At 42.8% G+C, this 23,660-nt stretch overlaps 5 protein-coding genes across 14 annotated transcripts in view; 2 read left to right on the forward strand and 3 right to left on the reverse strand.

The window, feature by feature from the left end:
- Positions 1-13,043, reverse strand: part of MRPL30 (mitochondrial ribosomal protein L30) — a 37,326-nt gene extending 24,283 nt beyond the window's left edge. Inside the window, exon 1 of the mRNA XM_037807049.1 lies at positions 12,930-13,043. The gene's annotated coding sequence lies outside the window, so the exon portion shown is untranslated. The remainder of the gene's footprint in view (positions 1-12,929) is intronic.
- Positions 2,686-3,549, forward strand: LOC119512145 (nmrA-like family domain-containing protein 1). Its single transcript, XM_037806637.1, has one exon. It carries the CDS (start codon positions 2,686-2,688, stop codon positions 3,547-3,549), a length of 864 nt encoding a protein of 287 aa, XP_037662565.1.
- Positions 6,516-13,019, reverse strand: LIPT1 (lipoyltransferase 1). 2 transcript variants are annotated; one of them, XM_037807044.1, is made up of 2 exons: positions 12,930-13,019; positions 6,516-7,697 (listed from the first exon to the last, which is right to left on the reverse strand). In XM_037807044.1, exon 2 carries the CDS (start codon positions 7,694-7,696, stop codon positions 6,575-6,577), a length of 1,122 nt encoding a protein of 373 aa, XP_037662972.1. In that variant the 5' UTR covers position 7,697; positions 12,930-13,019; the 3' UTR covers positions 6,516-6,574. The 2 variants fall into 2 exon arrangements, with proteins under 2 accessions (XP_037662972.1, XP_037662973.1); XM_037807045.1 differs by lacking the exon at positions 12,930-13,019 and adding an exon at positions 12,583-12,923.
- A 694-nt stretch (positions 13,044-13,737) lies between the features above and the next one.
- On the reverse strand, positions 13,738-22,573 carry C17H2orf15 (chromosome 17 C2orf15 homolog). 7 transcript variants are annotated; one of them, XM_037806577.1, is made up of 4 exons: positions 22,176-22,251; positions 21,476-21,546; positions 18,792-20,104; positions 13,738-16,636 (listed from the first exon to the last, which is right to left on the reverse strand). In XM_037806577.1, the coding sequence occupies exons 3-4, from the start codon at positions 18,854-18,856 to the stop codon at positions 16,285-16,287; spliced, it is 417 nt and encodes a 138-aa protein (XP_037662505.1). In that variant the 5' UTR covers positions 18,857-20,104; positions 21,476-21,546; positions 22,176-22,251; the 3' UTR covers positions 13,738-16,284. The 7 variants fall into 7 exon arrangements, 6 of the variants coding, with proteins under 6 accessions (XP_037662505.1, XP_037662506.1, XP_037662507.1 ...); XM_037806578.1 differs by having other exon boundaries at positions 18,792-18,927; positions 22,176-22,215; XM_037806579.1 differs by lacking the exon at positions 18,792-20,104 and adding an exon at positions 17,255-17,334 and having other exon boundaries at positions 22,176-22,213.
- TSGA10 (testis specific 10) overlaps positions 22,456-23,660 on the forward strand; it is a 125,291-nt gene continuing 124,086 nt past the window's right edge. For 2 of the 3 annotated variants that reach the window (XM_037806570.1, XM_037806571.1), the window contains exon 1: positions 22,770-22,904. In XM_037806570.1, coding sequence (XP_037662498.1) covers positions 22,848-22,904 — 57 coding nt within the window. In that variant the 5' untranslated portion in view covers positions 22,770-22,847. Of the gene's footprint in view, positions 22,665-22,769; positions 22,905-23,660 lie in introns of those variants that run through there. The other variant, XM_037806572.1, reaches the window with a different exon arrangement.

A 23,660-nucleotide genomic window follows, 5' to 3' on the forward strand; every position in this document is an offset into this window, starting at 1 on the left:
AACTCTCAATGTACAGCTCAACAAGCAGTTATATAGGTAATTTCAAAAATTGTTATGGGTTACAGTTCCACAGACTCAATCCCTTCCCCATTGTGCAATACAAGGTATACACAGAAAGGTGAAGACCTTCAAGGCACAATTCAACGAGCAGCCATAGAGCAAATTCTAATAGGGACTTTATAACCCTCATATTACTTGACCTTTTAGGATCATTTGACCCAGCTGACCACTCCCTTCAAACTCTCAATGTCCACGAAACATTCTTTCCTCCTCCTTTGTCTCCTCCTCCTCCTCTGTGGATTCCCCTATACTCTTTTTTTTTTTTTAATCTATACTCGCTTAAATTATGTCAGTAAATTTTCTACTTACTTACAATAGAAACTACTCCTAACTGATGTAAGTAAAACATAAGGATTTATTGTAAGGAAAGTGGGTAGCTCAAACCATCACAGGATCTCTAAGCTCAGATTTGGAGGCTTTGCACTGAAAACTCTCATCTAGAATCACAACACAGAACTAATTTGGATGGATGCTGCCACTGCCCCAGCCTACAGGCTGAATGCGATAGCCTGTGCTACTTACGTCCCTGGCCCTGGGCACACTCCCATGGCCAGGCTCCCTGCCTTTGGTGCTCCAGAAACTTAGGTTCCTGTCACCCATCCCTGCTTCTCTGCATCACCAGCTTCCAGTTGGGTCCGGAGCAGGTGCACCTGCTCACGTGCCCACACTGCAGCTTCAAGGGAGGTGAGGACAAGAGTACGTGGAATTTTAAGCTTCCATAAAAGGAGCTGGACTCTACCTCCCACCAAGACTTATAAGGTGGAGATTTCCCAAACATAGGAAGGAGACTTGGATGTTAAATATTTAAAATTTTAAACTTCAGATGAATCATCGTGTTATATAAATGAACTAAAGGAGGTCTCCCTCTAGTGGCCCTGTATGTTATTTACTTTTTCACAGCAGCCTAGGGTCTATTAGAAACACAGCCACACCCGCCAAACTCAAATTCTTACACATCCAATAGTTCTTTTTTTGGTTAAAGGTCAAATAAGCAATTTTTAGCCATTTAGCTAATCTGCTTTGCACACCCTATGAAACTGTGCCCCACCCCTGCTCTCCGTTGACAAGACCACCCGTTTATGAGGCCCCATGCACTTCAGCCCCTTGGAGCTCGCTGGCCCCGGGGCCCCCCACCGTGCCGACTGCCTGGACACCTAGGAACCCCTTCCTGTCTCTCTCCCCAGCAGTGTCCCGCTGCCCTCCGGCGGCTCCCTGTGCAGCAGCTGGCCTCGGCCTTCCTGCCCCACCACGGCGCCTGCCAGAGCGCCCCCCGAATAAATCGCTCGTGTGTTCCTGCCATCTAGTGGCCAAATCTTTTTGTTTGTCAACTAAGAAATCTTCAAATTCAAACACACAAAGTCCCCAATAAAAGTGCTATTTATGTTCTGTCAACTCTCAAATTTATAAATTTAGCTAGGACTTCTCCTTGGAGCTCTAGTCTCATATTCGATGTTTCCTCTGGCATCAGAAATACAGAAACAAGCATTTCAAATATAAATATGTCCCAACTGAATTTTTACTATACACCCTCATTCTTCCATGTTTACCTTTTTCCTTCCAGTTTATCAAATAAATAATTTCTCGCTCCTACATCCTCATATGCAATTATTCAAGGTATGCCTGTAAAACATACTTGAATTATCCAAACAAGGCTTGGTCAAATTTCCCTCTTTGGAACTTGAAGCCCTTACACCATTCACCTGAGGATGTTCTCTCTTGAGGCACTGCACTAAAACACATCAGATCAGGGTCTTTCTCAATAATTTTCACATGCTGCAACAAACATAATGCAACATGCCCATGAGAAATCTCTTCAAAACTGTGCTGATTAGCATAGCTGTGGAAAAACAAAAGGACCTGCCCATTAAACCTGCCTCAAATGAAGAACAGCTAAACTGCCAATCATGCTTCTTCCAAGAGCAACTTGAAAGTAAAATCCTCTCGCTCCATTCCCACTTTGAGACAACCAGTTGTAGGTAAAACCAGATCCACTCCTGTTCTCCTTTCTCAAAAAAAAAAAAAAAAAAAAAAAAGAAAAAAAAGTTAGGGCCTGAAAAGAAAACTCGTATGAGGACTGAAATCAAATGTGATTGCAATAGTGTGTTTTGTCATCTCAGGTAAAGATATCTCTAGGTCTCTCAGGGACCTGAAATTCCTGCTTCAATGTTTCCTTCTTAAGAGAACTAAAATTAAGCCTTTCCCTGAAAATGGGAGTCATCCCTAATTTTTGGCAAGTGCCTATAACACCTTCAGTTTCTTTGCATGGCCGCTGGTAGCCCATCTCTTGCTCAGATCCCTGCAGTAAGCTTCCCAACAGCCATTCCGCCTCCCATCTTGCCTCGCTCCTGTCTATTCTCCACAGAGTAGCCCAAGAATCTTTTAAAAATAGTCTTCTCAATGCATTTAAAATAACACCCAGAAAGCAATGAAACCTGCAGAAGACACCACCAGGTGTCTTGCCATGTGGCAGAGGACTCAAGGGTCACTGGTAGCCAGTCTTTAGGAAGCAAGCATCACCTTGATTTGCACATTTTTCTCAGCCTCAAAACTAAACTGCATTTCAGCTGCTGTCACTGCTCTGAAGAAAGTTTTGCAACTCTACCAACTCTTCCTTTGTCCAGTAACATGACCAGCAAGAAAATAATTGTAGTATTTGGAGCAACAGGGGCTCAGGGTGGCTCTGTGGCCAGGGCCATTTTGAAAAGCAAAAATTTTGCTGTGAGAGCAGTGACCAGGGATGTGACTCAACCAAATGCCCTGGTGCTCCGGAACCTTGGTGGCGAACTAGTAAAAGGCGATCTGAATGATGAAGCATCAGTGAAGCCCATCTTAAAAGATGCCTATGCGGCCTTCGTGGTGACCAACTTCTGGGACCATCTCAGCAAAAAGAAGGAAGTGTATCAGGGAAAGATAGTGGCAGATGCAGCCAAGAACCTTGTTCTGAAGCACGTGTACAGCGGCCTGGAGAATGTGAAGTGGCTGACTGGCGGCAAGCTGGAGGTGCTGCACTTTGATGGGAAGGGAGAGATGGAGGAGTACTTCTGGTCCACGGGTGTTCCCATGACCAGCATCCGCCTGGCAGCTTACTTTGAAAACTTTCTTACGATGTGGAAGCCCATGAAAGCCCGTGATGGAGACTACTACACCTTAGCAGTGCCCATGGGGGACATACCAACGGATGGCATCTCTGTTGCTGATGTTGTTGCAGTCGTCTCTAGCATTTTTAATTCTCCGGAGGAGTTTTTGGGCAAGGCCGTGGGTCTCAGTGCAGAAGCTCTAACCATACAGCAATATGCTGATGTTTTGTCCAAGAGTTTGGGGAAAGAAGTCCGAGATGCAAAGATCATCCCGCACGCTTATAAGAAGCTGGGATTCCCTGCAGCAGAGGAAAAAAAAATACCCAGCTCTACTTTGAAAATCTCCATGATCCGGTCTCTGCTTATCTCACCAACTTCATCCTGCCCCATTTCCCCCTTGTTCCACACTTGAGTTTGCCTATACTTCCATTCAATACCATAAATAAACCTAGTTCTTTTTTGCCTTAGGGACTTCTTGCATGCAGTTTCCTCAACCTGTGTGACAACTGTACTTTTAAAAAATGGCTACAAGGTCCCCCGTCCCAGAAGCTTTTTTTAAATTCAGTTTTATTGAGATATTTTCACATACCATACAATCATCCATGGTGTACAATTAACTGTTCACAGTACCATCATACAGTTGCGCATTCGTCACCCCAATCTATTTTTGAACATTTCCTTACACCAGAAAGAATCAGAATAAGAATAAAAAATAAAAGTAAAAAAGAACACTCAAATAATCCCCCCCATCCCACCCTATTTTTCATTTAGTTTTTGTCCCCATTTTTCTACTCATCCATCCATACACTGGATAAAGGGAGTGTGATCCACAAGGTTTTCACAATCACACTGTCACCCCTTAAAATCTACATTGTTATACAATTGTCTTGAAGAGTCAAGGCTACTGGGTTGGAATTTGGTAGTTTCAGGTATTTACTTCTAGCTATTCCAATACATTAAAACATAAAAAGTGTTATCTATATAGTGCATAAGAATGTCCACCAGAGTGACCTCTCAACTCCATTTGAAATCTCTCAACCACTGAAACTTTATTTTGTTTCATTTCACATCCCCCTTTTGGTCAACAAGATGTTCTCTATCCAATGATGCTGGGTCCAGATTCATTCCCGGGAGTCATATCCTGCGTTGCCAGGGAGATTTACAACCCTGGGAGTCAGGTCCCATGTAGGGGGGAGGGGCAGTGAGATCACCTGCCAAGGTGGCTTACCCAGCAGCTCTTTTGACGTGATTTTGACAGTCTTCTCATCAAGAGGAGGGTGTCTCTATCCCCTCCCCTTGGATTTGGATGTGCTTGTGATACGGAAGTGCTGGCATGTGACTTGGAGAGCAGTCATAAAAGGCGATACAGCTTCTGCTTGGCTTTCTTGGGTCCCTTGCTCTTGGAGCCCGGCCACCATGCTGTAAGGAAGCCCCAGTGGAAAGGAACTGAAGCTCTCAGCCCACTGCCCCTGCTGAGCTCCCAGCACCAACGTGCCAGCCATGGGATGGGGAGATGCTTCCGACCTACTAAGCTGTCCAGCTCATGTTGTTGGAGCAGACAAGCTATCCCCACCAAGCCCTGCTCAAATTGTAGACTCATTAATAAAATAAATGATTGTTGTTTTAAGCCACATACGTTTTGGGGTGATTTGTTATGTAGCAATAGATAACTGATAAAATCTGGAATATTTGCCTCCCCACCTTACTTTGCAGGCTGCTTTCTTCTCATATTCCAAGTGCCAGTTTAAATGTCCTCTCCCTGATGGCTCTATCTAGGTTGTCCCATTATTATCTATTAGAACCACCTGGATTTTTCCTTCATAGCCTTCCGATTTTGTAATTATCTACTGATTGGCTTGTCTACTTTTCCCACTAGGCCTGAGTCTTTCAAACTGCAGATCTTAACCTATTAATGGTTCATAAAATAAATTTTTAAAAGATGAAATAAAATAGAAGGCAACTATTAGAGAAGCAAATAGTAAAGGATAAACATTGGTCTGTGAAACTTGTTCAGGTATATGTAAATGCATGTGTGCTCAAGTACTGTGTATACTTCTTAACCTAGTTTTACTTTAGTTTTTACAAGTTTGAAAGCCACTGTATTAAACTGTCAACTCCATGTTGACCATCTCTTTCATTCACCATAAACATCCAACAACTAGCATAGTGTCTGGCACATAGTAGGTACTTAATAAACAAAGTAGTTTCTGTATAAATGAAAATGAGTATATGAATGGATGAACTGCATAGACAGGAACAGGTTGACAATGATGCTACTTGAAAGAAGTATGGCAATGAAGAGATGGTGAGAAACACACTAAGAGCTCGAGGAGGAGAGTTTTGGGGAAAGGGGAGATGTGAGCATGTTCACTCACTATATGGGTAAGGTTCCAGGAAAAATGGAGAGAGAGAAAATGCAAGACAAAAACAAACAAACAAACAAACTCATAATTGATAGTGCAAAGTCCTCATGCGGATTGGAGAGGACACAATCCAGGGTACAATTAGAGGGGTTAGCTTTGGAAAGGGAGGCCTTTCTTTCTCTGCGGTTGAATGGAAAGAGAAATGATGAGGTAGGGAACATGGGTCTGAGGGTGATCATTTCTGAGGGCCTCAACTCTTCCAGCAAATTATGATCCAAGGTCTTTGATGAGATGAAGGGAAGTGGAATTCTGAGCTGGAGAAGAGTGGAAATGTTTAGGAATAAGCCCTCTGGAGAATGAGAGGGAGTCAACCAGAGATGAGCTGAATCTGACACCAACAGCAAGAATATATGTTGAAAATGATAAATATGAAATGAGGTTAATCTGCATGATTTTGTGAAATTTTTTTCTAGCATTGGCTGCCACCCTAAGTATAGTGGGAGAAAAATCAATGGTTGTGATTTTTTTTTTTTTAAAAGCTAAGTATGGTAGAAAGTAAAGGGAGAGAAGCAAATGAGGATGCTGGTGAGAAAGTATAGCATATTTGAAATAATCCAGGCTGGGCAGGAAGGAACATGAAGCAAGGAGATTAGGGAAGAGTCAAGGCCTAGAAAAGTACAAAGAGCTTAATTTAGTGGGAGAGGATGGAAAGACAGGAAGATATTAAAAGTGAGAACTGCAGGGTTTAAGGTATCAGAGGTGGCAAGAAATCTGGGTTATCTTCCTTTGAGGTTAGGAAAACAAGGAACTCTGAGGTCAGACTGTCTGATATGGTATACATCCCCAAGATGGTAACAGAGGAAGGAGCCGAAGATATATGTGTGCCAGGTATTAAAATTAATGAAGAAAAAGAGTAACCAAGAGGTCAACAGAAAATATGGACAAGGATAGATGACAATTTCGAATGGGGAGAAGTTACTGAAAGATAATAAGCCTTTTTTAAAAAAAGACCATGTACATTTAAACATTTTATTCTCTTGTCAAAACTGTCAGAATAAAGATAGTTATTTTTAATCACATCATTGTCTTAATTTTTTCACAGAGAAAATTCCATTTACTGTGTAGTTCACGGTCTTCTGGACAGTTTCTGAGTAATACATTTGCCAGCATGGTAGTTTCAACTGGGCAAAATTTATGGCCCACAAAGCTTGAATTTAATTTGTCACATATCTCCCGTGGCAACCAATGATCAGGTGCTTCAGTATTGCAGATTTCTATTCTTCCATTCTTTATGTCTATGTATACTTTAATTTCCAAGAGCGCCTGTTCATACAGTACATTAAAGGAAGTGTTTATACTAAACTTTGGTGTTTTGCCATATATCCACTCCCATGTTTGTAGTTCTTTGGCTTTGCTATTTATTCCAGGAAATAGTGTCTCATCTGTTGGGTTTATCAGGTTAATGTGATTATCGATTTGATGATAAGCAGCATACTCTGCAGCAATAGCATTCATCAGCACCTCACAGGTCAGAGTGGGATCTTTTTCCAAAAGATTTTTTACCAACGAAGGTGTGCTGGCAGTGGCATTGCTCCTGATTCCTTGGTAAGGGCTCTTTAGCAAGGACGCCAAGTAAGTCCCATCGGTGCTACATAATAAAGTGCAGTGGTGATAAGCAGTAGTCCGGCCAATCTTAGATGCTGTTCCTGAGATTTTAAACTGCCCATCGAGTAAAAGGTCAAATCTTTTAGTAGCCTGTACATCCAGCTGGGGCTGGACAGCATTCAGAGCTCTCACAACTAATTTCAGATTTTCCATCCTATCGTACTTGCTCCTGGTTGTAAAGAAAGTCAAATTGATATTGCCCTTATCGTGGTACACAGTTCCTCCTCCACTCCTTCTGCGAGCCAGTTTTACCCCTTCTTCTCTCATCAGGGTCAGGTTACACTCCTTCCAAGGATTCTGATGCCTGCCAATTACAACAGAGGGAGAATTTCTCCAGAAGAAAAGAACCGGCTTGCTTTCTAGATTCATGTGCTCATGGATCCAGTCTTCTACAGCCAGGTTTTGGTAAACATTACTGGAAGTAGACTGCAAAATGAGCCCACTTTTTACAGTGTTTTTAAAACCAGCTGCTGGAATCTTGAGGTTACAACATAACTGGAAGCAATTCTTCATTGAAAATGGGATCAGCATGCTTTTAAAAATGGGAGACAAACAAATTAATTGATTAAAAATTCAACTGCCTTTTCTAGCTATCAATTCCTGGTTAATCCAAATGAATTCTCTAAGTATCCAGTAAAATTGCTTTTCCTGCCTTTTAATCTTATCATTAGTCTCTAGCAACTCTACACAGAGTACTCAAAGGAAATAAATTAAGACAAACCACAAACAAGTTCAGTTTAAACTAAACAAGGGCACAGATGTTTCAAACAAGAATTCTGCTGCAAATACACATATAATATATCCAAAAGCCAAACAAAAGATTTTGAATTCACAGGTATTACAGGCTGAGTGAGAAAAATGAGAAAACACATATAAGTAAAAACAAGAAAATAAAACAATCCATAATCTTACCACCTGGAGACACAGTTAACATTTTGGTGTGTACCCATTTTTTTTTTCTGTGCATGTATAGAACATATACTCACACATTTCTTCCCCAACAAAATAAAGCCATACTATTATTTCTTTCAACATTAAATATATATTTACATCAGCTTTAATGATTGTGTAATATTCCACTGTCACATGTACCAGTTTACTCAGTTTCTTGGTTTGTAATTACAGATTGTTGAAAGTTTTTCTGTGTAACAACAATATATCCATGAACATCTCTGCTGAAACTTCAATTTATGTCCTTGTACTACATTTTACATAATTCCTATCTGACTTTGGAATATGATTTATTGGCAGCATAACTGTTTTATTTTCATCAGTATTAAATTAGGGTAGATCTTCTGAGGTCAGGGAAAGAGGCAATCAGAGTATGGAAAAGCTATGTTTGAACACTTTACACACTATTTTTGTTAGCTATGCTGCTGAAATATTAGGTGGCAAAAGTTTAAAATACTAGCTATAATAATGAAGGACTTTGACTAGCTACGGTCTTAAATAAACCAGTCTCTTCTAATTCTGTATCTCAGGACATTTATACTTTTCCTTTAGGTTGAAGAACTGGGGTAGAGTGGGTTATCAAAGTCCATAACTAGGACAAATTCTTTAGTTAAATAATTTCTTAAGCTGTGTAATTGCTCAGTTCTTCACATTTTCATCACTCAATACATCCTGATAAATTGTTCTACAAAGAGGATGAACCAATTTACGTTCCTTCTGAAAACTGAGTCTCAAAATCTGCTGGTGTTTACCAGGTGGATGGGAGTGACTTATTCCAAGCATACACAAAAGCAAAAAGTCATCTAATAGTAAGGTATGTTTTGGGGACTCCCTCCCCAGGGTTAGAGTTATAATATCAGTCTTCTAGCACCACCGAAGCCTATGTCTACACTGTCCTAGGAAAACTGCAATACAGACCAATTTGTTCTTGGTTCTACTTGACTGACTTTGATATATTCCCTCATTCCCACCTTACCTAGGTACAAGGTAGTAAGAAGAGACATAAGGGGAGAGAAGAGGGCAGGAGACAAGTTCATGTAATTCTAAGATGTCTGGACTTTTTCTAAGGGCAGCTGAGATCAACTGGAGCATTTTAAGCAGGCACATTTAAGTGTGCCATTACGAAAGACTGCCTCAGCCAGCAGTGTTGAGCCCGGATTAAAGACAAGATAGACTAGTGGCAGGGAGGCCAATTAATAGACTAAAACAGTTGTTCAAGCCAGAGTTAAGGAAGGTCTGACTGGCGTAGCAGATACAGAGAAAGAGAAGGGGATTTGAAAGATGTTAAAGAGGTAGCCTGGTCCTTGACTTCAAGGAACTTGCATCTAGTGGGAGATACTAAAAAAGCTAGTAAGGCAAAAATTAAAATATAGCATCAAAAGTGCTATGAGAGATGTAAATACATTAGAGAGCCATTTAATCCTCCAATTAGTGGAAGTAACATTTAAGCTGAGAAATAAAAGGAGTAAGTAAAAGTATTCTAGCAATGTGCAACAGCTTAGAGGAAAAGGAGAACATGACCTATTCAAAGAATTTAATTCCACTGGCTGGTATTTAAGATGTGTAAAATGGCTAGTATTAAGAGTAGAAAAATGAGGAGTTTTAAGAGATAAAAAGAAAATGCAGGAGAAGTAGAGGTCAGATTATGAAGAGCCTTAAAATCTATGTTAAATGCTTGAACTCTATCCTGGGGGCCACAGGGGAGGCACTGAAGAGTTTTAAGAAAGCAGTGAGGTCAAATTTATGCTTTAGAGACATCACCTGGAGATTTAAGAATGGAGAGTTACAATACTTGGTAAATGGCTCAATGAGGGTGAGAGCGAAGTCAAGCAGCATGCCCTTTAAAATGGTATAACCATTACAAGCCCAAGCCAGGCTGCCAGGATTCAGATCCCAACTCTGTCCCTTACCAGTGAATGACTAAAGGAAGATTAGTTTGCTTCTCTGTGCCTGAGATCCCTTCTCTGTAATATGTGGATAATGACAGAACTTAGTTCATAGCATCAGGATTAAATAAGCTAATACATGTAAAGCACTTAGACGAGTGCCTGGCACATAGAAAGCACACAGTATGTGTCAGCTATTTTATTAATATTATGCCCTGATATCTGGCCTGACAAATGGGTGGACAGAGGTGACATTCCCTAGGGCATATTTCATAGGAAAGGGAGGTTTGGGGTGAAAATCATTAGTTCATTTGGACAGTGCTGAACTTGAGAGTCTAGGGGATATCCGGGAGCCAATGGGACAAAGGGGATGAGATTGTCCAGAGAGGGTTCAGTGAAAGATATGAGTCTGGGACAGAACCCCGAAAAGCAGCAACATTTAAGGGACAGGCAGAGGAAGAGAGTTTCCAAAGGAAACTGAAAACAGAAGGAAAGGAAATCTGAAAATTATAGTATTATGAGAGCTCAGAAGAAGCAGGATCATCAACAGAGTCAAATGCTGCAGAAAGATCAAACAAGATGAGAGTTGACAAGGGTCTAACAGTCAACAGCATCAAGGAGGCTGTTAGTGATCATGGCAAGAACCAGGGAATAGTATGCTGAGTGAATGGGAGTCCGAAAAATGGAGACAATGAGCATATTCCAGATGCAAAGGGGAGAAAACAGAGCAGCAGTTAGAAGGGAATGTGGAGTCGGAAGAGGATTTAAGATGCAAGTGACCTGAGCATGTTTAGATGCTGGCACAGGAAAGTCAAGAGAGGAAGAGAGGGGACCAATGGTGAAGAGAGGGACCTGAGAAGTGCTGGTGGTGGCACACCATATTTCAGGTAAGGAAGCAGCCTTGACAGCAGAAGGGACACCTCTTCCATTATGGCCTAAGGGAGAACAAGGAATGAATACATGGGGTGGAAGGTGCCTGTGAACCTGGAGATTTTTGAAGAACTTGTGGCACTCTTTCCCAAGGTTAAGGCTCTCACTCTTGTCTACATATGCAGGATAGCAAGGTGGGTAAGAGCTAGGTTTCAATCCTGGTTCTGCCACTTACTAACAGCGTAACTGGCAGCATATAATTTAATCTCTGGGCTTCAACTGCCTCGTGTATAAAATGTACCAACATCACTGAATGGAGGGAATTAAATGAGCTATTAAGACTAGAGCGCTTATACCTGGCAAAAATGAAATGCTCTGTGGTGTTAACTGGTATTGTAGGGTTCCTGCCTTCCCATCCTATTCCTGTGCTGCTGCTCACACTACAGACACCATATGACATATTTTCCCTCCAGGAATTCAACAGGAAAATGTACAAAGGTTCCTACCGAAGTAGAATTTACTTTGATAAATTAGCAATGGTAGAAGATCTTGACTAGCCAGAGTCACAATCTTGTTAAGGTTCCAAAATTGATGAAATCATGTATTAATAGTGCTCAGAGTATCTCTATTCATTCACTGCGCCAGGAATTGTGCATAGTGTGAAGGAAACACACGTGTATTAATTCAGCAAACCTTGCACATACTACATGCCCTGGCATTGCTCTTGACACTTGGGATTCATCCATGAACCGAACAAAGAAGGAATATAGAAAAAAGAAAAATAAAGCCAGGAAAAGGAAGATCAGATGTGTGTATGTGAGAGGAACTACACTGCAATTTTAAATAGGGGTGTCAGGCTAGACCTCATGAAAAAGGTGACATCTGAGCAGACTGAGAGCTGAAAGAGTTAGGCTGATGCCTATACTATATGCCAGAAAATGTTCTAGGCACCTGAACACAAACAAATAAATAGGCCTCTGTGAGGATGTAACATTTAAATGGAGCCCTGAAGGATGAGAAAGAATCATACAAAGAGTGAGAAAAGTGGAAACCAACGATGCCAAAAAAAAAAAAAAAAAAAAAAAAAAAAATATTAACACCAATTTATTACTTTACACAGAGACAGGATAAGAACTGGCATTCAGATGAGCTCGTCCAATTCCTCTCTAGAGGACTACTGATGAGCTAGATTTATCTTCAGTTTGCTTTAAGGAATTATGTGATTTCAATCTGATGAGATGGGTCCTCAGGAAACCACTTCCTCAACTCCTGAGCTCTGGAAAGATCCTACTTTTGAAGCTAGGTACTCTCCCTCCTAAAGGAGGGTTGGACTCATCTGGACAATGTGAGCCTCTCTTACTCCATGCTTCAGTAGTTCAGACCCCTGCCTGAACTACACAGTCTATCTTTAGGTGTCAGGATACTGTCAAGTCTTGAATGCCCGGTCAGATTTTCTTTCTTTGAGGTAAATCTGCATACCTCCACTCTGATCCATTACTTATTAATTTTTTGGATATCCTCAGAGGACATTATTTCCAAGCGCTTGAGGACACCTCGCGATCACTTCTTTGCACTGCCAAACATCCTTCTGTTTCACAGAACACCCAGCGAAAGGCACCGCCGTCCCATCTACGGTTCCAGGCAGGTCCAGCGCTTTCAGAAAACCTTGCCAGGACTACTCTGCCACCTCTTACACAATACAGAACTCACCCAGAATCTCGTTACGGTTATTCATTTGTGTGCATGTTTTATTTCGCCCTTTTGGTTCTCTGCGGGCGTGCACAGAGCCGGCGTCCAGGCCTTTTTACGTTTTCACTCCCCCGAGTTCAGGATACACCTTTCTCGTGGAGTCAGGCCAGCAGCCAGCCGCTGCGGGTCTGAAGCGGCGCGCACGCGGGTCCCCAGCCTCAGGGTCCCCGTCCCCCGCCCGACGCCAGGACTCCAGCCCGGGACAGGAACGCAGGCGGCGCCCGAGGCTCGCGCGCGAGGAAATGGGCCCACTCCTGCCCCGCACCGCCCACCGCGTTCCCGAGAAACGCGCTTCCGGCTTCACGCACCTGCTGCTTCCGGTTGCGACCAAGGCCCCGAGCCGGCTCCTGCGGACTCGTGTGGACTCGCGTGGGCTCCCGGGGCGAAGACGGCGCCTGGCCCCGAGCTCCCGGCAGGCCCCGCGCGAGGCCCCGCCCCGTCCCCCGGAGGCCCCGCCCCGCCTGAAGCGGCGAATCGCGCGAGGGGCGGGGGCGCGCCGGCAGGACCAGCGACCTCGTCTTTCCCCGCCGGGGCCTGGGGGTCGCCTGTGGGCTTCCTGGGCGCCCTTCCGAGGTGGGTGGGCAAGACAACACAAAACCGAGATTAGAGGTAGGGGTCCACGCTCGGGAAATGTGCCGAGAGCGTTGAGGTGCGAGCCCCGCGCGTGACCGCGCCGGGATAACGGCCCCCGGGCGAAGCTGGGAGGCGCCGGAGGGGGGCATTTCGTAGAGCGAGTCTGGGGGAGTCGGGGACCCCGACTAGGCAGCTCACGCCGGTACCCTTTAATGAACATTTAGGCATTGCCTGGCTGGCTACACAGCTGCTCCTCCTAGTGCAAATGGCAGGTGACTCTGCTTGAAAGGTGAGCAAATGCAAAAAACAGATCAAATGCAGAATAAACATTGGTGCTCGCAATACAGAGATGGTAACTAGGGTGGGATGGGTCAGAGAACAAAACACTGAGGCTAATTCGCGTTTGCACTTGGGGTGTCCCTCAACGCGGGGGCAAAGAATTCCTTGTGGCTCAGCCGGATGGGAAACCCCAAAGCAGCCAGGGTAGCAGGGTAAGTAGTTTCAGTTAACAATTGCTGCAAAACAAACTGCCTCACAAACGAGTGGCTTAAAACAACGATTTATTATTTCTCACAATTAAGTGGTAAGTGGGGTGGTTCTTCTACAGACTTCACCAGGTGCGCGCCTACGGCCTTTTTTGGCAAGGGTGGGCGGGGGCGCCAGGACCTCGATGGCCTTGTTCACACTCTGTCAGTTGGTCATTTCAAGGCCTCGCCTTGGAAGTAGCACTTCTACCATACTGTATTGGTCTAAGCAACCAAAGGCCCAACCCAGATTTAAGGGCTGGGATAAGGGACCCCACTTTTTGAATTTGTGGCCATCTTTTGCAGTCTTCCCCCCAAAATTAAAACCTCTCCAGTTAGAATAGAAGCCACCACGTTTTCCGTCTTAGAGTAAGAGACTCTAGTGTTCACAAGTTGGTGGTACGGATACTGTAAACGCAGGGGCTCTGTATAAAGCTACCATGGCACCTCATTTATCTATTGTTACCCTTTTGACTGGAGTCTCTCTGAGTGAGTTGTCCTGGTAGTAAGTGGGTTGCAATAGATTCTGTTCAGTTAATGCAAGCAGGAATTTTCCTAGTGGTCATTAGAAATCGCCAAGCAGTACGGTTGTTTTCTACTTGTATTACTTCTCTGAATTAAGACAGTAGGTTTTTCCTAATTTCTGCTAGTTGTTTTAGCGAATCCACCCTTTCTTCTCTGCTCAGAGACTTCCGCCTCTTGGTTATTCTTACCCCCTCTGCTACTCTTAAGTTCCCCACTGAGTCAAGATGCTGTTGACTCAAACATGCTGTACTCTCCCCTCTTTCATCCTGCTACCCTTCAGGGACAACGACATCCGTTTCTACCTCCTCACTTCCCAGTCTTCCTTCAACCTACTCCAGCAAGGCTTCTACCCCCATTATTCCATCAAAAGTGCTTTTGCTAAGGTCAGTGATGACATTCATGTTGCTAGATCTGATGGGCATTTCAGTCCTCTGTTCGTCTGACCACCTTCTCCTTGAAAGACTCCTGCGGACAACCTTGACATTACCACCTCTTGGTTTTCCTCTAACCTCACTGCCAACTCCTCGGCCCCTTTTGCCAGCTCCCCATGTAGCCCCTAAATGTTAGCATTCTTGAGGAGTTTCTCTCTATACGTTCTCCTTAACCTGTCTCATTCATTCCCATGGTTTTTAATACCTTCTTGATATACAACTTCAAAATTTATAGTTTTAGTCTCATACATACAACTGTCTACTTGCCTTAGAAACCTGGTATGTCTACAAACTGTGTTCCTAAGCTCTCTTTTCTCCAAGGAACCTCCGTGCATTCTAGCCTTTGCTGCTAGAAATCCTTCCTTCTTCCTGGCTTTACACTTCCAAACTATCTCCACAACCTGGCAAGCCACATCTGGACACTATCCACTTATCTCCACCATCATCTCACTTGAACAGTCATATCACTGTAACAGGTATAAATGACATGTTTTCTGGGAAGTTCTCCAAGTTCCCACAATTAAAATCAAGTTTATTTGTAGGCCTCCTGTTAGGCCTCTCTGAAGGCTTTACTCTTCCTTTATGGTACATTACCATTTGTCGTCTTTTAATTACTGTTGGCTCTTCTGTCTTCCCTGATAAACAGTAAGCACCATGAAGGCAGGCTGTTTTATTCACCCCTCCGGGCACAGCGGGGCCAAGCACATGCCAGGTTTGGTGAACAAAGAAACAATTTATGTATTTTTTTTTTTTTTCTCTCCCAAAGAACCAAAGAAGGTGCTTTTTACTCACTGTTTCTATAATTAAAGAATTTTGGGCATTAGAGATAGTCATTAAATATTAAAGTAAATGAACATGTTCAATACATATGTAACATACATAACATAGTTACAGGTCACTATATGTCCAAAATAGTTTTAATTTAATCTAACATTACTTGGGATAATATTGTTGTTTCACACTACTAGATATTTTAATAAGGATAGCAATTATTGGTGCTATAAAATGGTAGCATCTGCAGGATAAACTATTATACTTGGAAAGAATTATTTTCTAACTCTGAAATGGATTCAATGTGGGGGGAAAAGTTTTAAAGGGAAGATTTAAAATATGAAATGCTCATTTGCAGAATTTATCTGCAGTGATCTTTTGCAGACCAGAAATGCAAAAATGCAGGAAGAGAGAGTGCCCTGGAGCAAATTCCCAAACTAGAAATGTAACATACAAAACTGGTACAACAGAAATAGTGTGAAATACTGACAACAAATTGTTTAGGAACTGTTTTTCCTATCACTTGTTAAAGAAATACATTACAATTAAAATGTTTTGGTGCTATTTGAATACTGTTACTAAAAAAAACCTCTGTTTTTTAAGAAGGACAGAATATAATAGAAATCTGCTTTGGATTTTGGAAGGCTCTTTCTCTCTAAAGCAACTCTCTTTTGACTGTGTATCATCAAAGAATGTTGACAAAGAAGATTTATAACTAGTGAAAAGTAATAGTCTCTCTTCATTTTGTTGGGTTTTCCTAATAAGGTTAAGTTTTCATTCAACAGCCCCTCTTAATCAAAAGCAATTTTTGGCTTCTTTAGTAATATGTACAAATTACTTCATTCCACATCTGTCATTTCTATTCCGTCACTTTCTTTAACATATACCACCGAACCCAAGGCTTTTGCCGAAAGAGTTCCTGTGCCAGTCTCTTCACTCCTTTTAAAGTTTTCTTTGTGTGGGTCTTCTAATCTTATTTTCTTGGTGTTTTGAAATAACTGAGTCACTGGTTCCAACCTGCTTTCCTCAGTCCCTTGCATTAAGTGATCGTCCACTTTTGAATCAATACGCATAGCAGAGACCTGAGTGGCAGACTTACTAAGAGAAAATCCCATTGGGACAGCTGAACAAATATCAAGGTAGTTTTCAGGTACTTTTTTAGGTAGTAGAAACGTTTCTTCAACTTGATTGCTGAAAAAAAAATTGAAATATAGGTAACGAGTGAATAGAGCAGTAATATCAACTAACTTCATAGCCATATTGGTTTGAGTAAAAGGTCATGGTGACGATGTTTAAAATACAAAGTAAAATCACCTTCTACCTCTGAGTGTTTACATTTTTCTTTGTTGGAAGGTTTTGCAGGTTCTCTAGACTTCCTTGAAAGTCTTTTTAAAAAAGGAATTAAACTACCATATGTTATGTTTCATCACTTTTCAGAGAATAATAGAATTTCTTTACTTAGACCTTTATATCTTTCTTGCTAGCAAAAACTCTTAATTCATTATTAGTGGATTAAAGAAATAATTACCGAAAGCTAAGAACTGTCTACATGGTTCTGGAAAAAATAGTGATGCTCCAGAAAGACAGGATACTTGTTATTAAAGATACCCAATCTGTTAAGAGGTGCACACAGGGAGCTTGTAAAGGTTCCCAAAAGAGGGAGCCCAAGGCCAGGGTTGGGCTTTGCAAGATGGGCAGGAATTTGGTAAGCAGTCTCGGCCAGTATGGCAGAGGGCACAAGCTTCTTAGCACAGGGAAGAGAATGTGGATTTGAAAGAACCCAGTGCTTGCTGGAGAATAATGACCTACCAGAGATGTTCTCGCAGCAACATGAAATCCGGGGCAGAGTCCACAGCTGTAAATGAAAGCACTTCCCACTTTTCTTTCCTCTTTTATTAGAGAAGTTGTAGGTATACAGAAAAATCATACAGAAAGTACAGAGTTCCCATATACCCCTGCCCAGACACACAGAGTCTTTCCTATTATTAACATTTTGTATTAGTGTGGTATATTTGTTACAATTGATGAACCAATATTATTATAATTATATTATTAATTAAAGTCCATAATTTACATTAGCATTCATCTTTGTCTTTTCTAGTTCTATGTGGTTGTTTTAAAGATTTTTATTGTGGTAACATATATACAACATAAAATTTCCCACTTTAACCACTAAACTCTAATCATTTATTGACTAAAAAGTTCTAAAGCTATCATCTTGAAAACTTGTTTGTCCATATTTCTGATTTAATATTAGTGTTCAATCTATAACAGAACAGAGTACTGAGACTACCATAATATCCCCCAAATAGTAGTTACTTAAATGTTGTTGAGAAAACAATTAGAGAAATAGTATAGATTTGGCTTTCCAGAAATTAAATATAATTTAGCTAAACTTTTTACAGATCTTTCTGATGAAATTCTAAAATGTAGGTATACCTGTTTCTTAGATTTGGAACTCTAAAATGTAGGTATTCCTCATCAAAGAAATATCCAATACTACTTTCAAATTAATAAAATTGTATTTATTATATTCTTTGGCATCTTCTCTTTAATTAAAAAGAAACCACTCCTGCCAAAAATACACAGCTTGAATGTAATCATGAGGAAACAATCAGAAAACCCAAATTGAGAGACATTCTACAAAACAAATAGCCTGTGCTCCTCAAAAATGTCAATGTCATGACAGAGAGACTGAGTAACTGTTCCAGATTAAATTAGGCTAAAGAGACAGGACTTCCAAATGCAATGAAGAATCCTGAATTGGAAAAAGTGTACTATAAAGAACATTACTTGGGCTATTAGAGAAATTTGAATATGGATGGTTTATGAGATAATGTGTCAATGTTAAATGCCCTGAATGCGATCATTGTATTGTGGTTTGTAAGTGAATCTCTTTGTTCTTAGGCAGTATACCCTGAAATGGTTAGAGGTGAGGGATCATATCTGCAACTTGCTCTCAAATTGTTCAGCAGTGTAGACAGACAGATAGATAGATGATAGATAGATAGATAGGTAAATAGATACAGAGAAGAGAAAGTAAAATATGCAAATTTTAACAATTGTTGAATCTAAGAGATGAAGGATAAGCAACTGTTCTGTGTATTATTGTAACTTTTCTGGATGTTTAAAACCTTCTCAAAATATAAAATTTAAAAAAGAAAAGAAAACGCGAACAAAACTCTGTAACATAACATACTGCATTTGAAATCAACGAAGTTAAATAGGCAAATAGGTAAAATAATGGAGACATGTAATTATAAACTAGCACATTAAACTTCAGTCTACCAGAGGGATGGAGGAGGAACCAAATGCAATTGGGTGGATTTGGTTCTATGAGTCTCACCTTAAGTTCCCCTGAGGTCTGTGAAGGGAGAACAAGTTTACTTGGGGGTCTCTCTGGCCTGGCATTTGGGTTGCCTTTCAAGAAGAAATTTTGAAAGCATATGGAAAAATAAAGGTCCATAAAGAGTTAGGCCAATCTGGACAAAAAGAACAAAGAGAATTGCCTTGACAGATACGAAGACACACTACAAAGTCAAAGTAACAAAAACAATCCAGTACAGGCGCAGGAAAAATAAATGACCAACAGAACATGACAGAGCTTTAAAATGGACCTACACATATAGGAACTTCATATATGATAAAGGTGGCACTATAGGGCCAAGGGGGTAGAACAGATTAAGTTTAGGTTGGTGGTATTAGGAACACTGGCCGACTGTACAGATAAAAATACAGCAGGATCCCCATCTTATATAAAAAGTGGACTCCAAATGCGTTAAAGACCTAAATGTGAATGGCAGAACCATAAAGCCAATAGAAGAAAATACAGAACAACGTATTTGTCACCTTGGAGTGGAGAAAGATTTCTTGAACAAGACCCGAAAAGCTTAAACAGTTAGGGGGGAAAACAGGTGGTTATGACTACACAAAATTAAAAACATTCAATGAAGAAACCATAAAGTTAAAAAGATGTATAAGAGATTGACAGCGGACTTAGCTGAAATGCAAAAACAACTCCTACAAATTAACAAGGAAAAAGGAAACCCAACAGCAAAATGGGTAAAGTACATAAAGACATAATTCAAAGACAGGGGAATTCCAAATATATAATAAGTACATAAAGAGACATTCAGACTTACTACGTAATCAGAGAAATGCAACTTCACTCCCGTCAGAATGATAAACTTTTGAAAGAGGGATTGCCTGAGTATTATGGGAGAATGCAAGATAACAGGCAACCTCTGCTTCTGGTGCAGTCACTCTTAAGCCTTCTTTTTTTCTCATATTTACATTCAATCTTTTCATGAATGCTGTCTCTAATTCCCTCTTGTCCATCCCTCCCCATTGTATATTCTCCAAACAGTATCTGGAATGAACCTTTTAAGACATAAGCCAGGCCACATTACTCCTCTAGTTGCTTCCCATCTCAGAGCAAAACCCCAAATGTCTACACATCTGGTCCCTAGCTATGGCAGGCTGAATAATGGTCCCCAAAAGATATCCACATTCAAATCTCCAGAACCTGTGAATATATTAGGTTACATAGCAAGGGGAAATTAAGGTGGCAGATAGAACTGAATTTGTTAATCAGCTTGAAATGGGGAGATGATCCAGGTAGGTCTAGTGAATCTCATTTCGGACTTCTAACCTCCGTAACTATAAGAAAATTATGTTGCTTTAAGTCACCAAGTCTGTGGTAATTTGTTCCAGCAGCAAAGGGAAACTAATAAGCCAGCTAGCATTCTGTCACCCCAAACTCCTCTCCTATATCTCTCACTTTCTCTGCCCCAGCCCTGTGATCTCATTGCTGTTCACCAAGAACATGCTATGCCAAACCCTCTCCTGCCTCAAACCCTCAGCCTGCAACAATCTTTGAATTGCAGACCACTTCTGTTGGGGATAATTAGTGAAATGGGGCCTGAGACAGTGAAGAGCTGTCGGACTTGTGCTTCTGGCCATGATGGAGAAGCAGGGACGACATTTATCCTCATGCCTTAAACAGCTTAAAAAAACAGATAAAATATATGAAACGGTGGTTTTTAGATATCTAAACAGGCGGTGCTGATAGAAAGGAATAAATGAGGTGAACCTAGTTAATCTTCATTGCCTGGAAATTTCCAGGCCTTGGCATAGCCAGGAGAACCCAAATAAAAGCCTGGTGGTCTCAGTTGAGAAGGCAGAGCCCAGAGTTTGGGGAGCCCAGGTGGCTAGATTTCATGGGGCAAGTGGAGGAAATGGAATAGAGCACCAGACCTTAGAAATGCCCCATAGAGCCTGGCAGAAGGGGGAGAGCAGAGACACAGTAAACGGTTTAGATGTGGGGGGAGGGGACACCATGGAGGGTTGGGGGGGCACTCACCACTCCTTGGATTTTCATAGAGGGAAACTATACACTTTTTTGGGTTGGGGGAAATCATAGCCCTTGATAGAAAAATAATTTTATCCCATGGTTTGGCTTCAAAATGATCTTTTCCTCTACATTCTTTTGTAACATCAAAGTGGCCTATTCTAATCCTAAGGGAAGTACTTACCCTACTTCCTATACTAATAACCCCACCCCCAAAACTTCAACTCCAACTGATAAAGTTCATATAGTCTTTCCTATTTCTTTTCAATAATGCCAGATAATAAGAATCTTTTATTCCAAATAATATTAATATCTGAAGAGGAAACAGATTATTCATTATTTCCTTTAATAATGTCCCAGGAGTGTCTTTGCGAATCTATACATCTTTGATGATACTCATTGTATAAACAGGTGTAATTATATTTCAGAGGAAGTGCCCAGGACCACTTTAAAATAGCAGGGACACTCACTTTAATTTCCTAGTATCTATGATTTATTACAAAGTATCTAGTATCTGAAAATAAAAGCTACAAAATATGAGAGAATGGCACAAATAATGATAAAGTCAGAATGGAGATTGGAAATACACTTACATTTAAATGTTAAATAAAATTTGTTCTAACATAAAAGTTGCTTATTCCTGCCAATAATACGTTGTGGGGGAAAAAAAGATTACTCACCTGACAAAGTGTGAACTTAGTTTGAAATGCACAGGCTTATAAATGATGTAAAATCCTAATATCTGTTTCATCTGTAGGAAAAGACACGGAGATAAGGTCAACACTATGGTTCAGAAGCTCTTGGGTTACTTAGGGTGGGGCATGTTAAACATTAAGAAATGTTAAGAAAACAATATTTCTTTCAAGTCAGGCTCCAAAAAATTGGCAGAGTAATGCAATGCTGATTCTTACAGCAAAAAAGCTCATTTCTCCGCTTTAAGGTAATGCAGTTAATTTTAGCGTAGTTGGATGGCCAAAAACAATATTACACCGGGTTAAGCTAAATGAGTGTTCCCAGACGTAATGCTCCTGACCGGGAGAAGACGCGTTTAAATTGTATTAAACAGGACAACAGTCGATATACTATTAAATATCAAGCGAGGTTGTGCCCTTTCCTTTTTTGTTAAACATCACCAGTTTCTCTGGAAAGGGGATTTGTAGAAGAACCGGCAAGTGTACAAGGACTGCTAATTCTGCCACTTCCCGCTCAGCCTGGCCTCGATCTTGCAAAGCTGATGGACTGTGGGTCCGCAGGCTGACCCGCCCGCAGGCCGCCCGCGCTCACCGGGACAGGCCGGCTCTGCCCCGGACGCTGCAGCAGGAGGACCCGACCCGGGGCCCCCAAAACGGGACCCTGCCTGCTGCAGGAGAGCGCACCAACCTCCGAGCACCAAACAGCAGCGCCGGGGAGGAACCGGCTCACAGACCGGGGGTCGAGAACGGCGCTCGAGCTCGCAGAGAAGGGGCGCACAGCCGCGGCAGGTTACCAGGGCGAGGCGGAGTGGCGCGGCCAGGTACTGGCGTGCGCATGCGCACTCTGAGACTGCGCAGCTGGCGCAGCGCGAGAAGTGGCGGCGGAGCAGCCTTGTGGCTGGTTACTAGGAGACGGGACGCTCGGGGTGGGGCGGCCGGGCTCTGCGTGGGCGTGCGCCTGCGCGGCGCGGCGGATGGGCCGGGAAGACGCCTCTCCCAGGCGCCCTGTAAGGGAGGCAGGTGGACCTACGTGTGGTTCAGCGGGTGGGTGCGCGCGCACGACGAGTCGTTCCCGCGAGAGAGGGTGCCGAGCCAGGTACGCGTGCTCACGGGGACTGGAGGCGCGCGGGACGGAAGCGGAGTGAAGGCGCCGGGGAGGAGGACGAGCCCCCCTCAGGTACAGAGCGTGAGGGCGGGGCGGGCGGCGGCGCTGGAGACGCTAACCGCTCCCGCCTCCTTCCCGCCGGTACCCGCCTTCCCCCGCCTCCGCCGGGGCGGGACCAGGTCGATTTGGGGGCGGAGGATGGAGTCGGGGAGGGCCCGGCTCCCGGGCTGAGGCCGTGGCCTGGCAGTCACCGGGATGAGCTCCGGGGCGGGTGGCGTGCCGCGAAGCCGGAGCAGGAGCTCGGAGCGCCAGGTAGAAGTCGCAGGGATGCGCCGGGCTGGGGGGAAGCAGCTCCTGGGCCGGAGGGCCTCGGAGAGGGCGGCTGCAACGGGGCGGGGGCGGCGGGGGGTGGCGGGGGTTGGGGGCTGTTGTCCTGTGGACCATTTAAACCTACCCGGGGGTGGGTATTTGCGGATTGAGCCGCCCTGAGGGGCCGTCGGGGGGAGATGGACGATCCAGAGCCCGCCGAGAGTACACTTTGTCCCTGTTGTGGTTTCTTGGGAGCTTAGGGTTGAGCCCAGTTCCTATGGTGACCGCTTCGCTTCCTACCGCCTGCTCCGCTTGGTTGGTGGGGGTGGGGGGCTGTTCTGTTTAGAAACGCTCTGGAGTGCAGTTTAGGAATTTGGAACTCAGAGATTTGGGAGTTCAGCCTGGCTCTTCCCGGCTCCCGGTCTCTCACCTGTAAGCCCCTTCTTTATAGACTTCGAGGGGTGAAGGACAGAGGTTAAGAAGGCATCTGCATTAAAAGCTCATGTAATTTCAGTAGAAATTATATACAGGGACGGCAGGGTAAACTGGCTTTTGTTAAAAAAAAAAAAAAGACAAATTGAATTATCTGGGTGGTGATCATGAAGGCTTTGGAAAAAGTTTGCATAGATGAGAGAGTATCCGAGTGCTTTCCTTCTTCCACTCTAGGTCTTTACGTCCCAGGATAATAGTTGTTTAATTTTCTCTACTGGTTTCCAGTAGACGCTTTGTTTACATGTAACTGAAGTGTGTGTACCAATC

The sequence above is a fragment of the Choloepus didactylus genome, chromosome 17, assembly GCF_015220235.1.
Source record: "Choloepus didactylus isolate mChoDid1 chromosome 17, mChoDid1.pri, whole genome shotgun sequence".
In the NCBI taxonomy this organism is placed as follows: Eukaryota; Metazoa; Chordata; class Mammalia; order Pilosa; family Megalonychidae; genus Choloepus; species Choloepus didactylus.